Source organism: Limanda limanda, chromosome 13 (genome assembly GCF_963576545.1).
Source record: "Limanda limanda chromosome 13, fLimLim1.1, whole genome shotgun sequence".
Classification (NCBI taxonomy): Eukaryota; Metazoa; Chordata; class Actinopteri; order Pleuronectiformes; family Pleuronectidae; genus Limanda; species Limanda limanda.
In genome coordinates, this window is record NC_083648.1 from 4,641,043 (window position 1) to 4,664,640 (window position 23,598).

The 23,598-nt window shown below is 46.9% G+C and overlaps 1 protein-coding gene and 2 non-coding genes across 3 annotated transcripts in view; all 3 read left to right on the top strand.

Moving 5' to 3' along the window:
• Nucleotides 1–74, top strand: trnar-ucu (transfer RNA arginine (anticodon UCU)). Its single transcript has one exon. It is a non-coding gene; the product is annotated as a tRNA-Arg (tRNA).
• Nucleotides 75–5,203: 5,129 nt separating this feature from the next.
• The window catches only part of cadm3 (cell adhesion molecule 3), a 93,437-nt gene continuing 75,042 nt past the window's right edge, over nt 5,204–23,598 (top strand). The window contains exon 1 of the mRNA XM_061084835.1: nt 5,204–5,294. Coding sequence (XP_060940818.1) covers nt 5,204–5,294 — 91 coding nt within the window. The remainder of the gene's footprint in view (nt 5,295–23,598) is intronic.
• On the top strand, nt 13,901–14,010 carry trnal-caa (transfer RNA leucine (anticodon CAA)). Its single transcript has 2 exons — nt 13,901–13,938; nt 13,965–14,010. It is a non-coding gene; the product is annotated as a tRNA-Leu (tRNA).

Consider the following 23,598-nt stretch of genomic DNA (forward strand, 5'->3'; position numbering starts at 1 on the left):
GTCTCTGTGGCGCAATGGAATAGCGCGCTGGACTTCTAATCCAGAGGCTCCGGGTTCGAGTCCCGGCAGAGATGAGATTACAAAGTGTCCCGCCCTTTTGGATGAGAGGAAAAAGGAGTGATGGAGTGAAGAGGAGATGGTTTTGCAGCCTGGACGAGCAGCCTGTGTCCCAGGGATGCTCATGAGAGGAGGAGTAGAAGGAAGGATGGATGGATGGATGGAAGGAAGGGAAGGATAAAAGCTGAGAGGTCCACACGGCCACTGTGCACGTGGCTGAATTGTCACGGAGATTCCACGTGCACGAGCCTTTTCAGCTCGCAAAGGTCAGCGCTTTAATATGCAGATTTCCAACGAGCACAAAGCCTGAGAGCCGAGCAGGAGCACGATACAGACACCACACCTCCAGCGTCAGCTTCTAAATAACACAACTCCAATAACAAAACCTGTAAAACTCCTTTTTCTGTCCTCGTAACACGTGGTTAACGGCGCCAGATGCCGCCTTCCCATCCTCCCGTTCGGCGCCGGGACAGAGGGGGAGATAAAGACCTCGGATTACTTTGGGACATAAATGACTCATTGCCAGAAAATGGTGTTGTCTCAACATTTTTTTGCGTGCATGCAGATTTTGCTTTGAATTATAGACTCTAACTACAGTGTGAGGCGGTGCGAGAGGAGGCGACTTGTTGCAGGAGTGTGTGTTTTTTAATTTGCTTGCATGCTGAGGGACCTTTGCTGGAATCATCTCAAGGACCCCTGAAGGTGCACTTGAGTTTCCTGCTTTGGAAGAAATCCACGTGGCCCCTTCAACACGTCCATGGAGGCCCACAGCAGCAGCAGCAGCAGCACTACTGGGCCTGTTTACGTTTTTCCAAAGTGTGGGAATCAGCTGCTTGCTTGAAGATCTCTCCGGTCCGACCTCCTCCTCCTCCCGGCTCCCCCGTGGCGCCCACCACCCCCAGATTTCAGCTTGTCACTGATTGGGCTGTCGTGCGGCTGCCGCCATCCATGTTTAACCCCATCATGCCTCCCCACACACAGACCTAATCCTCCAGTAGAACTAATCCCTAATCCTCTCTCTGGCAAGTTCAACCTCCCTCCTCCCCTTCTCCCTCGCTTGAAAACATCAACTCTAGATGGAGTTTACGAGTATTTTTTGCAAAACTGTCCATTCAAGGGGAGTGTAAACATCATCATGCTCAGACATTATGAGGGTTATTATACAATCTCTGAGGCGATAAAGAAGCTAAAGAAAGACGCAATAAAAAGGCCGAGGCAGCAGGATGCATCGCGACAGATATCCACAAGGCCAAGGACTCCTCGGCATTATCATCAGCACGCTGCAGACGATCAGGCCGACGGGAAGCAGCAGCGCCCGGGCCTCACTGCGAGATATGAAAAATAATAGCTCAGTAATATCGATGATAAGAAACATTAGGAGGCCGAGGAGAAGCGTGACTGTCAACTCGGGGTGACCTCTGCTGCTGCTGCTGGAGACAGAGGAGACACATGTCCACGTGTCGGGCCTGTGGATGTCCTGCTTCAGTGAGGAAGGACCATGGGGGGGGGGGGGCAGTGAGACCCCATCAGGCTGGGGGAGGTTGGTGAGGTGGGGTGGGGGGGTTTACTCGCTGTGGAGGGTCACAGGGACGTTAGGGAGATTTCTTTGTGGACTTGTATCTGCTCCATCTCCATGTTGTGCTCTGGCCCTGTTATCCCGGTGGTACGGGCCAAATCGTATTAAAATCCCCTCCCTCCCTCCCTCCCTCGCACCCTCCCTCCCTCCCTCCCTCCCTCTCTCTCTCTCTCTGCCTTGTCCCCTCCCTCTCTCCCTCCCTCCCTCCCTCCCTCTCTCCTTTCAGACAGACTGTTTTTGCTGCAGTGAACGGTAGCCGTGGAGAGGGAGCGAGAGAGCGATAGAGATACAAACACAGAGAGAGAGAGAAAGAAGAGAGAGAAGAGGACAAAAAAGGAAAAGAAAAACAAGGAGTCGAGTGAAGGAACAAAGGAGATCAAATAAAAGAAAAGTCGATAGCAGCAGATTTGCGAGGAGGCTCCGGAGCAGCTGCGCATCAGAGGAGGAACCTCAGCGAGGACCTGACCGGACACCAGGCGGAATATAACGGTGTGTGTGTCTCTGTGTGTGTGTGTGTGTGTGTGTGTGTGTGCACGAAGAGTGTGCGTGTGGCTGGTGCCGTGCATTGCTTTGCAGTTTGTGTTATTGTCCGGTGTGTGTGTGTGTGTGTGTGTGTGTGTGTGTGTGGAGACACCTGTCACTGCTGACGCTTTTCAGTCTCCAGGAATGTGTCTGTGCGCGCACTCTTTGTATATGAATGTGTGTGTGTGTTTGTGTGTGTTTGTGTGTGTTTGTGTGCATAATCCGTGATGCCAGCCAGCCCGAACCCACAGCAGAGAGAGAGAGAGAGAGAGAGAGAGAGAGAGAGAGAGAGAGAGGGAGAGAGAGAGAGAGAGAGATGTAATCCCGGTGTGTGTTTGATAATTTACTCCTGATATGCGTTTGGTTGCGTGGCTGCGCGTTGTGCCTCCTCCTCTTCCTCCTCCTCCTCCTCCTCCTCCTCCTCCTCCTCCTCCTCCTCCTCCTCCTCCTCTCCATCCCAGCTCCGGTGGCTGCAGCAGCAGGAGGAGCAGCAGGAGCAGCCTCCTCCTCCTCCTCCTCCTCCTCCTCCTCCTCCTCCTCCTCCTCCTCCTCCTACAAGAGTCTCTAAATCTCATCCCGTCACTATCACATATTTCTGCAAGTGCAAAAGGGAAACACGCATCCGACGCAGCGACGCAGCCTCCAACCAGGAGCTGCTATTATTATTATTATGATTATTTATATTATTATTATTATCATTATGGTTATTATTCCCGTGCACGTCAGAACATGCACACGCAGGAACTTGTCTCTATTTCCCGCGGACGCACTTGTTCTAGTTTTGTTTTCATATTTTTTTTTCCCTCCTCCTCCTTCGCCATCGCTCCAACAGGAAAAGGGCTGGAGCAACAATAAACACAGACCCCACCCCCCCCCACACATCCCTTCCTCCCAGTCCCCACCTCCCATCCTATCCTCCCACCCCCCCACTCGCCTCCCAGTCCCCGCCCTATCCACGCGCCCGTCCCGCAGGCAGCACCTCCATCCACCGCTCCCTCTCTCCGATGAGGCAGATGGATGGAGCGAGGGGTGGGATACGGCTATTTTAAGGAATGTGCGTGAGGGAGAGAGAGAGAGAGAGAGAGAAAGAGAGAGATGCTATTATGTCTGTGTATCCTCGGTGGACAGGTGCATCTCTGCTGCTTTTGTCTTCTTCCTCTTCTCCTCCTCCTCTGATCCTTCATTCTTCCTCTATGTGTGTAATCTCTCTCTCTTCCCTCCTTCACTCCACCAGCTTAGAACAAGAGTCACATGCACCACCTCCCCCCCTCCCTCCTCCCTCCTCCTTCTCCTCATTACCACCTTAACACCATCACCACCATCTTCTCTCACCGCCCCCCCCCCACTCAGCTCGTCTGTATGGTGTGACACAAGCAGATCGATAAACAGGCCGACCCATGGAGCAGCGGGTGGGCCGCTGGGGGGGGGGCCCGAGCGTTTCTTCAGCAGCAGCCCACCAAGGGGTCAGCCCTATGTTCCCAGATTTCTAAGGATTTTTCAGAAAATTAGGGTTAGGTTTAGCGGTGTTGAGCTCAAGAGAGTTAAGGGTTAGGGTTAGAATTAAGGGTTAGGGTTAGGGTTACGTTTTGAAAAGATATCTCGATGACTCCCCCTGCTTCGTCCAACGACTGGGCAGTTTGGACTAGGGAGCCAAAGGCAATGCACTGGCCGACGCTCGTCATTAAGACCCCCCCATTCCTACATATTCCCTTTGCCAAATTGGTTTTTGAAACAAGTTGGTTGTTTGTTTAATTTGAACGGAGTTGGTTGGGCTATTTCTTTCTATAGGCCCTATTTTGATTTCCTAATTTGATGGAACACATCATCAGCAGTTGACCTCGGGATCATTGGATGTTTCGGCCATTATCACTAGACACCCTCACCCGAGGGAGGCCCAGCCAGGGTTGACCAAACCCCAGGGTGTGTCCCACTACGTTTTTAGTAATCTAATTCTAAGGTTATTTTAGAAAAGGATTCACGGTTTTATTTAGGGTTAGGGTTAGAGTTAAGGCTAGGTTTAGCCGGTTAGGTTGAGGTATTGGTTTAATATCTTAGGTTTAGGGTTAGGGTTATCTGGTAGGGTTAGGGTGAGGGTTAGGGGTGTTGAGCTCAAGAGAGGGTTAGGGTTAGGGTTAGCGGTGTTGAGCTCAAGAGAGTTTGGAAGCTAGCTAGCTCCTTCAAATCGCCAGCTACGGAATGGTGAACCCTTAACTACCAGGCAGGGGTAGAAATGTGGGAACTGTAGGAACATAGGGCCTAATTTTGTAATGAATATTAGAAATTTGGGAATATAGAGCTGTGGGAACATACGGTTGTGGGAACATAGAGCTGTGGGAACATTGGGCTGTGGGAACATAGAGCTGTGGGAACATTGGGCTGTGGGAACATAGGGCTGTGGGAACATAGGGTTGTGGGAACATAGGGCTGTGGGAACATAGGGTTGTGGGAATATAGAGCTGTGGGAATATAGGGCTGTGGGAACATAGGGTTGTGGGAACATAGGGCTGTGGGAACATAGGGCTGTGGGAACATAGGGCTGTGGGAACATAGTGCTGTGGGAACATTGGGCTGTGGGAACATAGAGCTGTGGGAACATAGGGCTGTGGGAACATAGAGCTGTGGGAACATTGGGCTGTGGGAACATAGGGTTGTGGGAACATAGGGTTGTGGGAACATAGGGTTGTGGGAACATAGGGCTGTAGGAACATAGGGTTGTGGGAACATAGGGCTGTGGGAACATAGGGCTGTGGGAACATAGAGCTGTGGGAACATAGGGCTGTGGGAACATAGGGCTGTGGGAACATAGGGCTGTGGGAACATAGAGCTCTGGGAACATAGAGCTGTGGGAACATAGAGCTGTGGGAACATAGTGGGAACCAATGGCAGGGGACGCAATCAGTGACCGGTGTGTGCATGTCCTGCTCCTCTTCCTGACTCCCTCCTCTGCTCTCTCTCCCCCCCGCTGCAGGTGACACTCCAGAGCCCCCTCTGCCCTCCTGGGGATTCAGTGAGACAGGTGGATCTGTGCTACCCCCCCGCCCGCCCGCCATGGCCTTCCCATCAGCCCCCTCTGCAGGATGGCGTGTCAGCTTGTTGACGGTCCTACTCGCAGCCGCGGCTCACAGCAGCATTGTCTACGGTAAGCACCTCTCGCTCCCTCTCTCTCTCTCTCTCCGTCCATCCGCTCTGCTATTCTCTCTGTATCTGGCGGTGGGTGACCCCCGGGGGCCCCTGACCCCCCCCCCGACACGCTCTTTCTTTCTCTCCACGCTGGTGCCCCCCCCTCTTATCTGTTGACTTGAGGCTTTTGCGTTGCTTCCTGTTTTATGACAAGGGAATCACAGAGGCGTTAATAAGCACATGGGACACTCCCACCTTGCCCGGACCCCCAGTGGAATTTTCTGCCGTTGTTGTTGAGGAATGTGTGTGACTTGCACGTGGGCACAGGGCCACACACACACACACACACACACACACACACACACACACACACACACACACACACACACACACACACACACACACACACACACACACACACACACACACTGCAGGTCCTTGCTGGTGTACCTCACTTGCCCTCTTCTCTTTCTCTCTGACATCTCCAGTCCCTTGAATACCTCCAACTAAGACCTACACACACACACACACTCACACACACACACTCACACACACACAATCACACACACACTGGCACTTTTCTTCTCATGATCACCTGCTCAGCATCTGGGTCTTTACATGTGCTCAGCCTATATCTGCGCTGGAGCTCCATGCAGCACGGGGATAAGCTCTAAGCGTCTTGTACTTTCTCAAATAGCAACACAGGAGTGAGCGCTCACCTGAGCAGACGCCTGACATGTGTCGCGGTTGAGCCGGTGATGAGTGGACGGAAAAGAGGATTTGATGAGGGAGGCAATATGTAATGATATCATCTCCGCTGTTAAGTACACAGGGCTGCACCGTCCAACGGGCTCTTCCTGTTACACAACCAGTGGATGGCGGACAGTAACGCAACCTTCAGAGGGCGAATTGTGCCGAGAGCGAAACGGAAGGATCGCGATTGGTTCTTAATCCGTGGAAAATTGATTGACACAGGTGGCCTCCTGTTGGCACTTTCCCATTACAGTTGTGATTTAATTGTGTTTGGTAAAGAAGCACGAGATGATACAGCCGGTAGGAAGTCTTCTGATAGACATTCCCCACGATTTGCATTTATAACGTATTCTCAGAGATTCCTTAGATCCCACATGTTTCCCCCGAATCTGAATAAATCCGTGAGCATGTATGGACACACACACACACACACACACACACACACAAACCACATTTACTGTACTACCACTTGATGTTTACCCACATCAGCTGTTTTCCACTCCCAGATGAATAATGCATGCCCGTGCTGCTGCGTGTCGGTGTGTGTTCGGTGTGGGGGAGTGGAGGACTTGTCAGTGGGAGCTCACAGTGGTCAGTGCAGTAAAAAGTGGAAAACAATCCGGCTGTGCCAAGAATCCGGGATGAGGTCAGAGCTGAAACCAATGCAAATAGACGCCTGTCGAGGTCCTGAGAAGCTGTTGAGGATGAGAAGAAACGCACAAACAATCTGCAGATGGAGGTGCCGATGATGAAATATCAAATCTCTGGTCGGAGTGCTGACCCCCCCGGCCGTGTAGCTTGTCATTGAGACGCAGTAATGCGCTGGTTTGTTATTTGGGTCGGCAAACGATTCTGGCTCTCGTTCAGACACACGTCACATTTGATTAAGGTGTGCCTTGCAGGAGGCCTGACCATGCATGACCAATTCTTGCTTTGGGTTCACCTAAGCGCTGTTTAACATTATCATGTCAGTCGAGGAGAGTAATTAAGCCCGGGGACGTCTGACAGTGTGTAGGAGATGAGAGAACACACACGTCAGAGAAGGGGAGGATGAAAGGAGGAGGGCTGACTCTCACTCTGCCCGTTGTTAACGTCTTTGTCGTTACAATTTTATCTCGATGCTTCAAATATTAACGACGCCGGAATAAAGCTAATAGAGATTCTGCGACGGAATAAAGCAAGTTTGAAGCGGAATCCTCGGCCTGTTGTTGCTGCACATGAAGACGTGAATCAAACTCTAAATGCTCAGTTCCATCAAGACCAGTAAAGGAACTTCTCTTCTCTGACTAACAAGGGACTGAGCTGTTTTGGGACAAACTCACAGAAATCCAGCCGACAGGAAACTATGGATATATAACTGAATCTTGTTATATAGTTTTCAGTCTTTTGAGAGATCTGGCGAGTAGCAGTTGTGCTGCAGCTTGATGGGGGAGAATATCGTGTGTTGTGTGTTGTGTGTGTGTTGTGTGTTGTGTGTGGTCCTTCGCTCACATCTGTTGGGATCCGTCTGATTGGGGTTGTTGTGACACAGCAGCCGAGCTGTTAAGCAGGCGATGGAGTAGGGCGGGGGGGCGGGGGCGGGGGGGGGGTGGGCAGCGAGATAATGGCGTCATGACGGAGATCTCCACGCTAAGAGGCCACGCAGCAGAAGGGTCTACTTAGCATAAATTATTCAATGTAATGTATCAGAGAGAGAAAGGGGGAAAAACGATTAGCTCAGCGAATCAATGCGAGGTTCAGTTGAGCCATCAAGGGGGGGGGGGGGTCCACGGTGGATTCAACACACGCCGAGTGTTTGTGTCGGCTCGTCATCACAGGAGGGAGACGAGATGAAGAGCGGCCCACGTAAGACACTGGGGCTGATTACCATGCAGTCACCAACAGTTTACATTCCTGAGGTCCTCAGCTGCCTCCTCTTCATCAGCTGCCTCCTCTTCATCAGCTGCCTCCTCTTCATCGATGTCCGTCTCCGTCCGGGGAAGAGGACGGCGCTGACTCTGTATTTCTCTGGGATTTATCCGTGACCGGGCTTCCTTGGAGCAAGTGAACGAATCGGCGAGGAGACACTAATTGCACGCCATTGGACATCCATCAATTTCCACAGCTGGACGTGCAGCCCGGGCGCCGCGGAGGGAACGCTCCCTCTCAGAAGGCCACAGATTAGGCATGCAATTGGCCGGCTGTTCCCCGGTTCTGTGCAGCTGACCCAGTTACCTCGGGGGGGCCGCCGCGGTGGAGAGAGCGGAGGGTCCGTCCGTCTCTCCACCGCTCTCTCCACCGCACTGTGTGTACGAGTGGAGCAGCGTGCAGCGGCCTCCCATCAGCCACCGGGCCCTCGGCGCCGCGGCGGCCTGATCCCCGGCCCCCAGGAGGATGTTTGCTTTTTTCGTGACAGGAAACACGCCTAATAGTTTATTTACCTCAACGAGTTCTGCTGGTTGGAACACGCCGAGGAAGCCCGGAGCCTCCAGCCGAGGCCAATAATGAAATAAGGATTAGAGGACGGGAGCAGTGTGGACCTGTCGGAGTGTGTGTGAGATTTACAGGTGGGAGGCCGCCGCATGTGTGTGTGTGGATCACTTCATCCTGGCGCTTTTCTCCCCCACTCCACCAGATATTTCTCGCTGGCCCGATGCCCACTTCCTGTGTGTGCTGCTGTTGTTTACTGTGTAACTTCCTGTGTGCCAAGAGTGGGGGAACATTTGGCTAATACACAGCGCGGCTAGCGTACAATAGCGGTAGGCGGTTTGGATGGGAGGCCTCTGCCTGTTAACAAGGCCGACTGATAAGCAGTGACTCATTAACAAGCCGCGGTACACACAGCCCGGGGGAATTACCGCCTAGCCACTGTGACATTAATAAGAGGCCGAAGCTATTTTTTCCATTTGGCTCTGCCGGGCAGACGGCTAAACCAGTGGTTTCCAATCTCGACCCACCACTCTTTACTGGCTCCAGTGCTTTTCCATTTGTTTCAGCCACTGGGTTCCTGGTCTGATTGGAACCGGGGACGATCGGTGCTGTCAGTGTGGGCTGCAGGTAATGACATCTGCTGCATCAGTGGAAACCCAGACACCCCCTCATTAGCTTTCTGCAGATTCATTCACAGACATCTGTAGAGAGGGAGTCCAATTAATTCTAGTCATACTGATCAGGCCAATTAATTAGCAATATGTTTGTTTAAGAAGTAAAAAGACGTTGACATGTACGAACATTCACCCAAGTTTTCAATCACTAAGCTGATGATGGTTCTGATATAATATGGATTCAATTAGGCGTCTGAAAACCAAGTCAGCTGTCTCCCATCAGAATCAGAAATCCAAAGCTACATTACTGCTATTGTCTGGGTGGGTTTATTCTTCTTCCTCTGATCCTAGAAGTGTTTTGTCGTCCCGATCGTTTGCGATTATAAATTGAATCCTGATTGGTTGGCATTAGTTTGCAGCAGATTCACATCTGGCAGAAAACCAATTATTTCTCCTGTTCATCATGGCGATTAATTAAGGCGCCGTGGCTGATTGATTAAACTCCCGACAAAGCTCTAGAACCATGAGCACTCGACCCCCTGGGGAGGATTTGCATCACACATTATGCCCAGCGCTGTGTCTTCATGCTATCTTCGTGTGCTGCGTCGACTGAAACATCAGCAACAAGACCAGCAATTTGTGATTTGGGCCTAATCACAAATTCAGAATTAAAATGCAGTGGCGAGCCGGAATCTGTGGATCTGAGCGGCTCCGGCAGCACCCGAACCATCGACCTCATCCGTCTGAGGCAGATCTCATCCACCGGGGCCCACTCAGTCAACCTGAGATTCCATCAGAGCAGATCAATCTCGCTAACTCGCGTCATAATAACAGCAAACGCCATTTAGAGACTGAGAGAGGAGAGAAGGGCTCTTGAGGTTTTCTCCAAAGCGGTTTCACACTCTGCTTCCTCTCAGGTGCTCTGTAAAGACACATCGCTCGCAGGAAATTAGGAGTCCCGCTTTCTTTACAGAACTGTCAGCTACAAACCTGTCACTTCGCCAAACGACATCGCCGATTAAACAACCTCACAACAACAACAACAACAACAACAAGTACGCCAGCCTTGGAATTAATTAATTCACCTCGTTGTCAACAACAAGAGCCGTTCTCAACTGGCTTTTCTTTTTGATCAGGTTCCTCCCTCTCAACTCTACCCCCTCCTTTCTTCTTCTTCTTCCGCTATCTGCTGGAATTCTCTGGTGGGTGTTTTAATTGATTGCTGGGGGGGGTAGAACTCACCCGACCTGTCACTGGCGCTTGGCTGGACAGAGCCAGGGCTTCCTGGAAAGGTGGACGAGTTTGTTAAAGCTCATCACCGAGCCGGGGAGAAGCTCCGGCTATCACGGCGTGTCGGTGAAGTGCAGCGTCTGTGAGTGCTGAGGGTTCCCCCCCGAGCGCCGGAGCTGCACCAATTGAAAGAGCAGAGGTTTGCTCTTGTTTATTGCGTCTTTTTGATGATGCCATCACTTCGGCTGCTGGTGGAGTGTGTGTGTGTGTGTGTCTTATCGCTGATACCACAACCGTAAAGCCATTTTAATTCACTGGTGGGAATTCTCCCTGAAGTCTGGTTCCTGCTGCGGATATCACCGTCCACTCCTGAGCCTCTGATGTTATACAGGCCCAAAGAGAACCAATGTGTGAAATGCTCTGTGAAGCAGCTCTCCATATTAGTGTTTGCAATCCAAAGCAAATGCAAAATTACTAATATTGTTATCAAGCTAGATTATGCAAAAACAAACGCACAGATTACCACGAGTCTGGGTGGAAAGATGTGATATGTTTATTTGTTTATTTAGAAGGATCCCCATTAGCTCTATCCTAAGACAGAGCTACTTTTAGTGGGGTCCACATTTAAAACATACATACAGATATCAAACATTTAAAACATACGTTATACTAAAAATAACAAAAGTTAAAATACAAACAAATAATGATCATACAATTTTACATTACAGATATCAAAAATTAACTTAGTGGTTGTGCAATTTTACCTTTGTCATGATATAAAACACGGATATATCCAATTCCATAGAAGCAAAAACTGCAAAGCATGTAAGAGAATACTACACATTTATGTACAGTACATCACCATCTAGTATCACAAGTATGTTGTCCCAAGTGTTTCATCATTTGCTTTTTGAACATACATTTACGTGTCGCGTTTATAATTTCTGTTGGTAGTAGGTTCCATGACTTCATGACTCTGTATCCAACAGTGCTTTTAAGAAAATTGGTATTAGCTCTGGGGAGTGAGAACCTTCCTTCTATTGCTCGTCTAGTGGCAGAGTTATGTGAGGCTACATTTTTATTTAGTTGCCTCTACTGATCTGGTCTGAGAAGAACCTCTAAAATGCTGGTATTGATTCAGTAACTTTTTGACATTTTCCTGATGGTAATAATGAATGGATCTTCATGAAAACAGTGAGTGTAGAGGACTGATTGAATCAAAGGTGACTGCAGGACCCTGGTGGTGCTCTGTGCTCCACTGAGCTCCATCCTTATATACTGTGTTTATCCATATATTCCTATTATTCCCGTCTTACTTTAACTGATTCTGAACATTCACTTTTTTCCGCATGTAGCGTCTGCGTCAGCAAAACTGACACACTCGGCCATTTCACTTACAACAAAAGCATAAATGGATGCTGCAGATAATTTGGGATAAACTTTTTAGCCCGGCAGTAAATTGAATGCTGACTCTGGCGCCTCGGCCTCGGCAGCTGATGGCGTGTCAGAGGGAATCAGCCGTCAGCCGGACAGAGTCCTGGAGGCGGCGTCCTGTCTTGGCAAATGCACCAAAGTTTTTGATGCCCTTAGAATTGATTCACTGATTAGAGTCAGTGCAATTCCACTGAGTGCTAGGTGCAAGTTTGCAAGTTTAATTTGAGTATTGTTTCCTTTAGAATACCTACTTTCTATTGTTTCCGTTTCAAGTTTTATTTATTTACATTTTCACTTTAATATGCACGATACTCATATACTTCTTATTGCCACACACCCTCCAAGTAGCAGTAAGATATTAATATGAAGTAAATGTTGATTCCACAATTTAATGGTTGTAGAGTAAAGACATTGATTTGAATTAATACATCACCAGCGAGATCAAGGTTTCTGCTTCAACATTTTGATTCTTACAGTTGTTTTTTTTGGCTTTTGACAGAAACCAGGAAGAAAACATGACATCAAATAAATCTGATGATTCTAGGAGAGAAAAGTTAAACCTGAAAATTAAAACTCATGCTTGACTTAAATCAGCGAGACGTGTACAATCTTGAACCGACTCGTCCACACACCCTCCTCCAACCACTGATCATTTGAACATTTGTACATTTGCACTACTGTTACTTTTTTTACTACTGTATAACCCCGCCTATAGTGTATTCATATTTATATATATTTATATTTTTATCCTGCTCATAGTGTATTCATCGTCCTTATATCTTACAATTCCTGTTAATACTGTAATATTCCATATATATTTCTTACTGTGCAGATCCTATTTATTTACATTTTCACTTTAATATGCACAATACTATGCACTTTTACTGCCTTTTTTTTTGCACTTCTGGTTAGATGCTAAACTGCATTTCGTTGTATAAGTACTTGTACTGTGCAATGACAATAAAGTTGAATCTAATATAATCTAATCTAAAGTTGATTTTGTGTTGAGGTGTTGGACAAACTCGTTATTAAAGTTCTTCTCAGCAAACTTTACTTCTGGTTCCACTGCTCGGCCGCTCCACGATCACACTGTACGATACTGCTTCAATGCTCCCATATCCATCCGCTATTAAAAAGCAGTCTGTATTATTGAAATGCCCTTTGCATTATACACTACCTGGCATTTAGTGTATGTGTTCTCATCGTCATTTATGGCGGCTGCTGTAATTGGATCAAATTCCTCATGCGTGGCGTGTGGAGCATCGGGGGGGAGGAAGTCGGGAGGCGGCATTATCAACAAGAACAACCATGACGGGTGTGGGATCATTAGACTTGATGCTACAGAGCCGGGGTTTACTCTTCATCCGAGTGGAAAAGGTCGTCTTTTATGAGTCTTTCCTGGAAGGCAACAAAAATGATGACGTGGCGTTTTTTGCTGAAGTTTGCAGTTCTTGTAAATGCTGTGGGAGAAGGAAAGAGAGAGAGAAGGAGAGAGAGAAGGAGAGATAGAGAGCAGCCGGGTGGAGACAGTGAGGGGAAGAGGAGGAAAACCTTCACCTGGAGTTTGTTCTTTTATTGCACGGTCTGCAGGTCGGGGGGGTCGGATCACCTCCACAGGTGGCCGGTGATTTACATACTGCATCACCATGTGTTCCTCCCCCCCCCGATATCAGGCTTCTTGATAAAAGGTGTGAATGAGGTCAAGCTGCTGAATGGTAAATAGCCTGTTAGCGTTGGTCTGTCTGCTCTGCCTTTGCACCCCCCACTGGTTCTTCCTGTGTGTGGTTGTGTGGTTTCACTGATAAAATGGAAATCCTTTGTTTGAACACTTCAACTGTAACATGGTCGAGGGAGGTAGACACGCTGCTCCCACCTGTTCTCCCCTGAGTGGAACGTTTAAAGATTCCAAAACACCTTCGATTGAATCAGAATCAGAATCAGAATCAGAATTCTTTTATTTGCCAGGTATGTTTGCACATATAGGAAATTGACTTGGTGTCGTTGGTGCACTGAACATAAAAACAACAATATAAGAAAAACAACAATATATAAGAAATAGAATAAAATAAAATAAAATAGAATAAAGTAGACTTCCCCCCCGAATGAGCGGTGACTTCCTCTTGTTTGCTTCATCCTGTTTTCCTTGAGTCGTTATGAGGGACACATGCTGTACATGAGAACGGTTGTCAGGATGGCCGAGCGGTCTAAGGCGCCAGACTCAAGGTTAAACCTTCCGGTACAAACGGGTATTCTGGTCTCCGAATGGAGGCGTGGGTTCGAATCCCACTTCTGACAATGTTTTGGAGAGGCGGTGGACTAGTGGCAGACACTTGGACTCTGGGCAGAAAAGGTCTCTGGTTCGACTCCACGGAGAAACAACAAAAAGACGAACCTGGATTGATCTGTCCAAAGATCCAAGAGGATTCTCCCTACCCTGTCTAGTGCCCCTGAGCAAGGCACCTTACTCCCCCAACATCTGCTCCCCGGGCGCCGTACATGGCTGCTCACTGCTCTTTGTGTCCTGCACCAGATGGGTTAAAAGCAGAGGTTACATTTCCCTCCTTGCATGAGTGTGCTTGTGCATGTCTGTGCATGTGTGTGGGACAAATAAATGTATCTTAATCTTAATCTTAATATCGCATTTCCTTAAAGGGACTCTTACCTTTGTTGCATTTTTACACTTTTTTTGGATAAGGTTAAATTGGTATTAATAAGGTGATGACACTCTAAAATGCAAGACAGACCCACCAGGAGTAAAAACAAACAATTATTTCACTCTCATAATATTTAGTGAAAACTTCAACCAATAAAATTCTTCGGACCGAAGGACCTCATTGGCCGACAGACCTGTCTGTTTGCTGCATGGACACAGACAGGAAGCCCGTCTGCTTCTTGTGGCGCATTCGGGCCCGCGTCATCAAGGCATGTGAATGTAAATGTATATAACTTACCGGTGCTTCTGAATCCGAATCCATTGCTTTGGTAATCAAAAACTCACGTGCGTGCGCGGAGGCAGTAGGTTGAAAGTCTGCTTGTAAATAAAGTTTCTTCAAAAAAACACCGCGGATGGGAACGAGGGGGTGGGGCATTGGAGGAAGGCGGGATGATTTGAATGTGCTGTAATTCTCAAATGCAACAAAGGTGAGAGTCCCTTTAAAACAGTAAATAAGGTCAAACAGATCAGACAGTCGTCGTGATGCAGAGCGAAGCCTCCGACTCCAGCGGACGGGTCGGGCCCAGGCTTCCTCTCTGCACCTGGCACTTGACACTGATCAGAGTGATGATGAACACGAGACGAGCGGAGGTGTAGCTTCTGACGACCGGGCCGTCGCCGCGACCGTGGAACTCATCGCGACTGCGCCGGTGGAAGACAAAGGCAGCAAATAGGCATCTCTAATCTCCCTGCTGAATGAATCCCAGACAAAGAGAGGAGGAACGCAGACATAGAGGCTTGGACACACATAGGATAAGCTGATTACCCGGGGAAAAAGGGAGGGAGGGAGCGGGCGAGGGAGACAGAGGCAGAGAGACAGAAAGACAGAGGCCCGAACGTGAACAAGAGAAATCCATACAGTAAGGGAGCAGGAGGGCAGCGAGAGGAGGAGGAGGAGGAGGAGGAGGAGGAGGAGGAGGAGGAAGGAAGAAGGAGGGCTTGGGGGAAGAAAGAAGCCAGCGCACACTAATGATGAGGTGCACAGAGCGGAGAGAGAGGAATGAAACAGGGTGTGAGGGAGGAAGAAGAAACAAGGTGAACGTTTAAAAGGACGAAGGGGAAATGAAGAGGAGGCTGATCTGCCTGTGATATCGTCCTGAGGAGCGTGACACAATCCAAAACACGACATTATGCAAATGTGCTGCAATATAATCTCCACCTGAGTCATCTCACCTGCTCTATAGTCTCTATATATACAAACAGAATTACACCCAATCCAGGTGTACGGCCTAAATATACAGCTAATTAAAATTAATGAGATTTACTCAGAAAAGAATATGCTTCTTTCCTAAGCTGCTTATCCCTGCAGGAGCATCTACTACACACACACACACACACACACACACACACACACCATTTTGATTCACTCTTCTTCACTTCTTTTTCGCACACTCTGCTACACAGACTATTACGAATCCTCGGGACGCTTGCACACACACAAACACACTCGGTCTCTCTGTCTGTCTCTCAGCCGTCTCACGGAGACTTAAACATTTTCCTTGCTCAATGAACACGCAGGCTTCTGACACACACACACACACACACACACACACACACACACACAGACACACACACACACACAGACACACATTTGCATATATGCTTCGAGATGCAAACAGAGGCCAACACTGAGAAAGTCAGAAACAATTTCAGACAAACACACATAGCATATGTACATTTATGCATGAAGACATGCCCAAGAGCACACGGGCAAATACACACAACTAACACACACACACACACACACACACACACACACACACACACACACACACACACACACACACACACGTGTATCCACATAGAGCTGTGGAGAAGCTCTAGTCTTTACTTAAAGAGAAATACCCCTGAGTTCCAAGCTGTGGACTGCAAGAGGAAAGACTGTGTGTGTCTCTGGTTGTGTGTCTCTGGTTGTGTGTGTGTGTGTGTGTGTGTGTGTGTGTGTGTGTGTGTTTAGCCAGTCGGCCGCTGCAGTCATACTTCCACCCCCCCCCCCCCCCCCCCACACACAGTCGAGTTTAGTCTTGCAAATGACACAGCTCGGAATTAATCACACACTTTACGAAGCGTGGAACTCTTGTGTCTCCACCGCAGAGGTAACACAACCCACTCGGCTCCCAACAATGAACTCGTGTCTCACCGAACCCTCGCACGCATCCGTACACCGTCCTGAAGAGAAGCTCACACACACGCACTCGAGTGCCGAGCGCTCTCACGTGCACGCTCCCTCCTCCTCCTCCTCCTCCTCCTCCTCTCTCTATCTTCCTCTTCCCCTCCTTCTGCTGCCGCTTCATTTCTCAGCCTGGTGAGTACTTGAATGTCATTATGACTTTTGCTATCAAAAGCAAACAGCGGGTCTGGATGGAGGGGGGGGGGGGGTGGGGGGTGGGGGGTGCCAGGCCTCCTGTTCTCCATGCTGAGAGAGTCCCAGCATGTCGAGGGCTGGGCTGATTATCCTGCTTGTTTTTTTAATGGGCTTTTTTGTCGAATGGCAGATTTTCCTGACGTGAGACTCACATGCTGTAGTTTCTGAATGGAAACACCCCCTCCCCTCTTATCTTTATTATTTACAGTTACCCGCGTGAAGATGGCTTCATGTCTGCCAGCGAACTCGATTCCGTTGGCGCAATGTAGCAACAGACGGCACGAGTGAATGATGTAATTGAGTTAATGAGCCCCACGCCCCTTTATCTGCTGTTGGTTCGGCCCGAGGCGTTACGACTATCAGCCTCTGTGTGTCGGATGAGTCGCTTGAAGGGAGAAACGAGATCATGTAGTCGAGAACGTCCTCAAGGCAAAACTGTTTGGATGTGTTAAGCAAAGACGGAGTTTATCCTCTGCTTCTTTGTGTTGTTTTTTGTGTGTGTGTGTGTTCTGTTATTCTACGCTGAATTTAAAAAAATGTTATTGTAATTTATTCATTGTGCGGCTCAGTGTTTCGGCTTCACGGAGCTATTTTTCAGGTTGATATCTTCACAGGCAGGGGGTGGGTGGTGGTGGGTGGGGGGGGGAGACAGACCTGAACATGGGGGGTGTCACGCTTGACTTTGTGACAGCGCGCTCTTGCGGCGCCGCCGGGGAGAGAGAGAGAGAGAGCATCTTTTTGTTGTTGTTTGAAGGGTTCGCTGACATTTTCTGGTTCCTGCCCCCACCCCTAAACCCCCCCCCCCTACCCCCCCGCCTCTCAGAGAATTGGCCCGGTTTCATCAACCTCACCGGTGCAATGTCACCGAGGTTCTGTGTCTGTGGGTCGGGATGGGGGGGGGGGGGGGGGAGAAAAGGACGGGGGCATTGACGTCACCGGGGTCAGTCGCCGGTGGCAACATGGCTGCGTGTTGACATTTCTCTGGACCGTTGTGTGTCACACCTCCGTGGAGCAAATGCGAGAAACCATGGCAACCTGGAATGACCTGCCCCCACCCCCCTGGTGCAGACTGTGAAAGGGTATTTTAAGTAATAAGTAGCGTCAGCAGATAGTAGAACTAAAGCCTGTCCTTGATGTTTATCAATCTGGAAATATGTGTAACGTTGGATTAATTTGGTCTAAATAATGATTTCATCAGATATCTGGTTGCGAAAATATTTTTCAGTTAATATAGAAAACTAGGAAAATCAAGGACATTTTCCAATGATTGCTTCAAATATTAATTCAAAAGGAAAACCCATCAAAGCAAATTGAATATAGAAGCATTTTGAGCGTATACGAGTCTTTCTGTGTAAACGCTTAATAACTAGATAAGCCTTCCTCATTCTGGCTTTTCCATTCCAGTGATAAAATGATTAACTTGTTTAAGATAAAACTATTTGACAACTATTTTGATAATCAAGTGATCTCCAGTTGTAGTGTAGTTATGCAAACTGAATATCTCTCGCTTTTTTTTGGCGTCATTGAACAAAACAAGCAAATTTAACGATGTCTCCAAAAGCGATGAGAAATCATGAAGGACATTTTTCACTCTTCTCTGACACGTTTTTTTCTTCCGAACCAAAAGATGAATCAAAAGACTTATTATCAGATTAACGCTGGAAGTAATCCTCCCTTGTTCTTCACAGCTGTGGCCTTTTGCAGACGTGCACATCTCGAGTCAAGTGAAGTGTTTGAAGGAGTCAAGTTTAAAATAAGCCGGAGTCAAGTTTCTGCAGCTGTTGGTGAATCGGCAAAATAACCGAAATGTCTCACGTTCGAGTCCTCGGCTGAAACACGTCACTCCCCCAGTATCTGCTCTCTCATTGTGTTTGGCTTCGGATTAGAGCATCAGCTAAATGACTGGCGTGTTAAAATGTGCAGTAAATCCATCTTCAGATATCCAATCATTTATTTTTTTACAGGCGGTTTCAGATTAGCCAGCAAGTCATAAAAACTGACAATAGACGTGTGTCCCAGTGTGTGTTTGCACAATGAGGGAGTGACAACAGAAGGCAGGAGGAGGAGGAGAATCTCTTTTGTTTTATTGTTATTTATCCGATCGGGTTCGTCCAAACTAAACCAGTGCGATCACATTTCCTCTCAGAGCCGAGTCTCCTTCCACTTCCTCCAATCAACCGTTGCTCGGGTTTAAAAAAAGCTTCACCTGAATCAACTCTGACATTTTCAATTTCAATCAGGGAGAGAATTCCACATCGAGGGAAGTATTTTCTCTGCAAGACACTAACAGCAATTAAACCGTGTCAGGTCACTCGGTAACACACACAGGAACGCTGACGGAAGAAATACTCAATTAGCTATTCTTTATTTAATATTCTCACTGGGTTTTTATAATGTGTGGACACCCGTGCTGAGACATGGGAACAGTCACGCACAATTAAAAGAAGCCACGGTGGTTCTCGTAAAGCAGCTCATTGAGTTAAAATGTACATTTATTCATTATTATCGTTGAAAACCCACAGAAATAGAATCACTGGGACACCGCTGAGATAAACAGTTATGATTCAGTAGGGCCACCAATGATTGAAAGGATGATAAAGTAACCGTTTATTCAACAGTTTCAAACAAAAGTCACAAAACAACTTCACCGTGCGAGAAAATCCATGAAAAACAGAATACAAGAAACCGAACGGTGATGCAACACCTGCCATTTGCCGGATGATTTCTCCCGGAGCGCTGCTGTACATTTTGTGAGCACTGGTGGCCCGGGGGGGGGGGGGGGGGGGGGATCCCCAACCATGACAGTGTTAGTGCAGAGATTTATCCACAGAGAGACGGAGCAATGCTGCAGATTTCATGCAAGATTTGACTTATAAAAGCCGCCAGAGGATGTCAGTCTTTTGGGAAACGAGTCTTCTTTGCTCACTGGAATGACAGTGATGATACCTGAATGTGTGTGTGTCTGTGTGTGTCTGTGTGTGTGTGTGTTGATGATTTACTGTGCCTTGTTTGGGATAATGTAAGATTGTCATACTCGCAGCGTTTTAATCAAAATTGATGTCCCCGACACTTATTGATCATTCCGGCCCAACGCACTTGACTTAAATGGGAACATCTGTCAAACCACGACACATTGAGTTACTGGGTTTCTGTCGATATCCAAGGTCTCACCTTCCTTCGCTGCTCCCGACCTTCAGACGCGGAGCCAAAATAAAAATGTGAAATGTACCTAGGTCCGAAATACAGTCTATCTTTAAAAATGTATTTTAGATAGTTTGGTCAGAGGTAGAAAAAGAAGCAGCTCCCAGGGTTGCTTGCAGTCTACTAGCCTTCGCTCTTTAAAATGTTTGAATGATGTGGACGTTCATTTTGCTGGTAGTAATACTTTGGTTATTTTTCTCCATTCATAAATTGTGACCAAAAGCCTTTAGTTAGTTTCCTGACTTAAAATGTGAAACCAGAACAAACCAGATCAAATGTAAACAAAGATTTATTAAACATTGGTCTGGGAGAAAAGTCCTCAGGGCCAAACAGGAAGTCTCATGATCTTTTATTTATGATTGTCATGATCTGTATGAATGAGACTTGCCACATAGCCAGAGAGGGACTTCTCAAAGGTGATGTCTTTAAAGACAAAAAACACACATGTGAACCTCATGGTGGCGCTAGAAGAAAAAAGAGCAGGGTCACCACAGTCCTCAGGAATCGTTCCCTCTTAGGGTTGCAAAATTCCGGGAATATTCAAAGTTGGAAACTTTCCATGGGAATTAACGGGAATAAACAGGAATTAACGGGAATTAACTGGAAATGTTGTGGGTAATTTATACTAACTGTATTTACCTTGTCATATACAGACATAAATATAAACATTTTGTTTTGTCATAGGCTGATTTGAGCCCTGAGGAAACTTTGGGCACTTGACTATATGCTTCTGCATCGTTGTGTCATTCTTAACATAAGTCTTTGCACAGTATTTGCAAATGTACACAGCCTTTCCTTCTACATTGGATGGGGTGAAATGTCTCCACACATGAGATAGTGCACGTGGCATTGTTCTGTAGAATAAGATGAGAAAAAAGTTTGTAAAAAAACACTAATGCAATGCCAGAGATATAAATAGTTAACCAAACAATTGGAATATTAATATACTTTCCGCCCCTTTGCAACCCTATTCCCTCAGTAACGATAGTGTCTGAACAAAGCTTCATAACCATCCGTCCAATAGCTGTTGAGATATTTCAGTCTGAACCAAAGAACTAAAACACTGTCCTCATAGACCTGCACTGTTAATGTGACTTAACAAGCAGGTAAATGAGAAGTCAAGACGATAAAAGCTCGTCAATCTGGAGGAACAACAACAACTGGGAATCCCACGACCATCGCAATTAGACACAAATAAACCAAGTGACTGAAGAGAAGTGAAATCCTCTCCTCCTCCTGAACCTCCTCTCCCAGCTGTGTTGTGGTCAGGCTGTCAATCAGAGGAACCCTGTGTCCGAGCCAATTGACCGTCCGCAAATTACCATTCGGAGCGGAACCCGGCTGTAAATGCGATTGGGCCGGATTTGACTCGGCTGTCCCGGCTTTGGATTTGAGCAGAATAGAGTCTGTCCTCTTTTTTTTTTCGCCTCCGTGGTTTCAGAAAGCAAGATTAGATAGAGGTAGGGAAGGGAGGGAGAGAGACACACAAAGAGAGGGCGAGGAGCCGAGGAGCCGAGTCGGAGGGAAACAGGAGATACAGAGCGACGGAGTGCACACAGGTCTTTAAAAATCACAAAAGTATTAAAATAATTACAAATTTAAGGTCTTGGAAATGCTGAAAGTGTGTGAGAGGTCTTATTTCTCCAGCGCTCTGCTCCACAGCGGCAGGATTAGCACTACAATAGGCTGGGTCATGTTTTATTCATCCTTTCTGCCTAAGTAAACAAAATTGGACGTCGTGTTCCTTTACAAATAATTTCGTGTTGTCACTTTTATTTCACTGCCCGTTCGTAATTGTGGAATTTTCTTTTTATTAGCCGCGCTGATTGGCAAAAGAAGTTGCTTTCGGCGGTTTTACAGTGTTCTATTTGTGGCATTGTGAGATTTGTAAAACCTCTCCACAATTTGACAATAAAGGAATTACCATAAACAAACGACAGTATTAGCGGTTGTCGGCCTCTGAGGGGCCTGTCCCGTCAAGTCTGGGTTTACTGCTAATCTGCCAGATTGCTTACGACACACAGACAGTTTGCATCGGGCCACTAAAAACAAAACAAGTCTCATATCTTCTTTAGTGGTGATAATAAATAAACCTGTGGTGGGACGACACGCAGCAGAAGTGTAGAGTTTCTGCACCGGGGACAGAAACACACACGATCCACCACAAGAGGAAGATGAGACAAAACACAAAGTATTGATTTTTACATACATATTGGTTTATTTGAATATCGGAACACATCATTGTGGTAACACTTCTTTCTGAGGAGCAACAATACCTCACATTGAAGTCGCACACACAACCACAGGCAGTCGATAGTGGTGCAGAACACTTTAGAGCTTTTTCTACCCTGATGTAACAGAATCACTTCAATGCAGTGGGTCTGCTGTTGGTGCCAGTGCAGCCTGTGCAGCCTTTTGTATTTATTTATCTGATTTATTTGAACATTTCCCTTGTTCAATTTACATAATGTCTCTTCCTTGCTGCCTCTCTATTCTCTGTTGAGCACTTTCTTCTCCCAATGCCATTTGTCCAATGAGCTCGTACCAGGAAAAAATAGCTAACAAAGTTGTAAACTTGAGATAACTTACTGGGTTTAACCAACTTTTCTTGGCCTAAAGAAACAAGCTGTGAACACAACACACTCACATACCATTAGTTTGATTTGTTCTTATACCAAAGAGTTGTTTGTTGTTGTTGTTGTGGTAGAACATCATCGTTCAGCCAGATTTGAATTTTCAGCCTTTACCTTTTAGCTCCATGTTTGTTCTCCGCCGACTCCTGAGGAAAGTATCAGGCTCTTAAGGTGTGAAATGCCCCAGTATGTTTGATGCTGAGCAGGTTGTGTAATGTAACTGACCGAGAACTCTCTGTTAGTTGTTGTTTACTTGTGTGTCTGAATGCATGTATTCCTCAGATACTTTTATCCAAATCAACATGAGAGGAAATCCAAGTCTCAGTGGATCAAGAAAATCCCTTTTTACCATCACTCAAAACAAAAGCATTGTCGTGGGATGAAAATTAAAATGGTTTTGGTTAATTTTTTTTCAAAGATTTGCATCATGAACATAATTGTAATGAATTGCAGTGAAACAGTTTTTCTTTGCTCAGCGAGGAAGAAGAAATGAGATTCAAGCTGCAGTGACTTAATGAAGTTTGTTTGATGACTTAATGTCTCTCCGTCTATTCAGGAAACACCATCAGCATATTAGCAGACTTCCCAGCATGCACTATTCCAGAGACAGAACTCTCCAGGGAACTCTTGTGTTTTGTAGTTTGGATAAAATGTTCCTGATGGGAACTTCCTGTGTGTCTGTAACACACTTTAAATTAAGTCATGCTCGCTTCTTCTCATAATTAAGAAAAACAATGTTAACTAAGATGAAGACTACTATCAAATTCAATAATTATCCCTGAACACTAATGATAACAAATTGTCTGGGCGACGCCATTTTTGCTATTGTGCTGCAATAGGAGAAGCTGCAGCTACATAAAATATAGAAATTAGTCTGCATCCAAAGTTAATTCACATTTTAAGGTGTCAAGAGATTATAGTAGTGCATAGTACTTTATGTTTAATAGTAAGAGACAACAATTTAAACATGA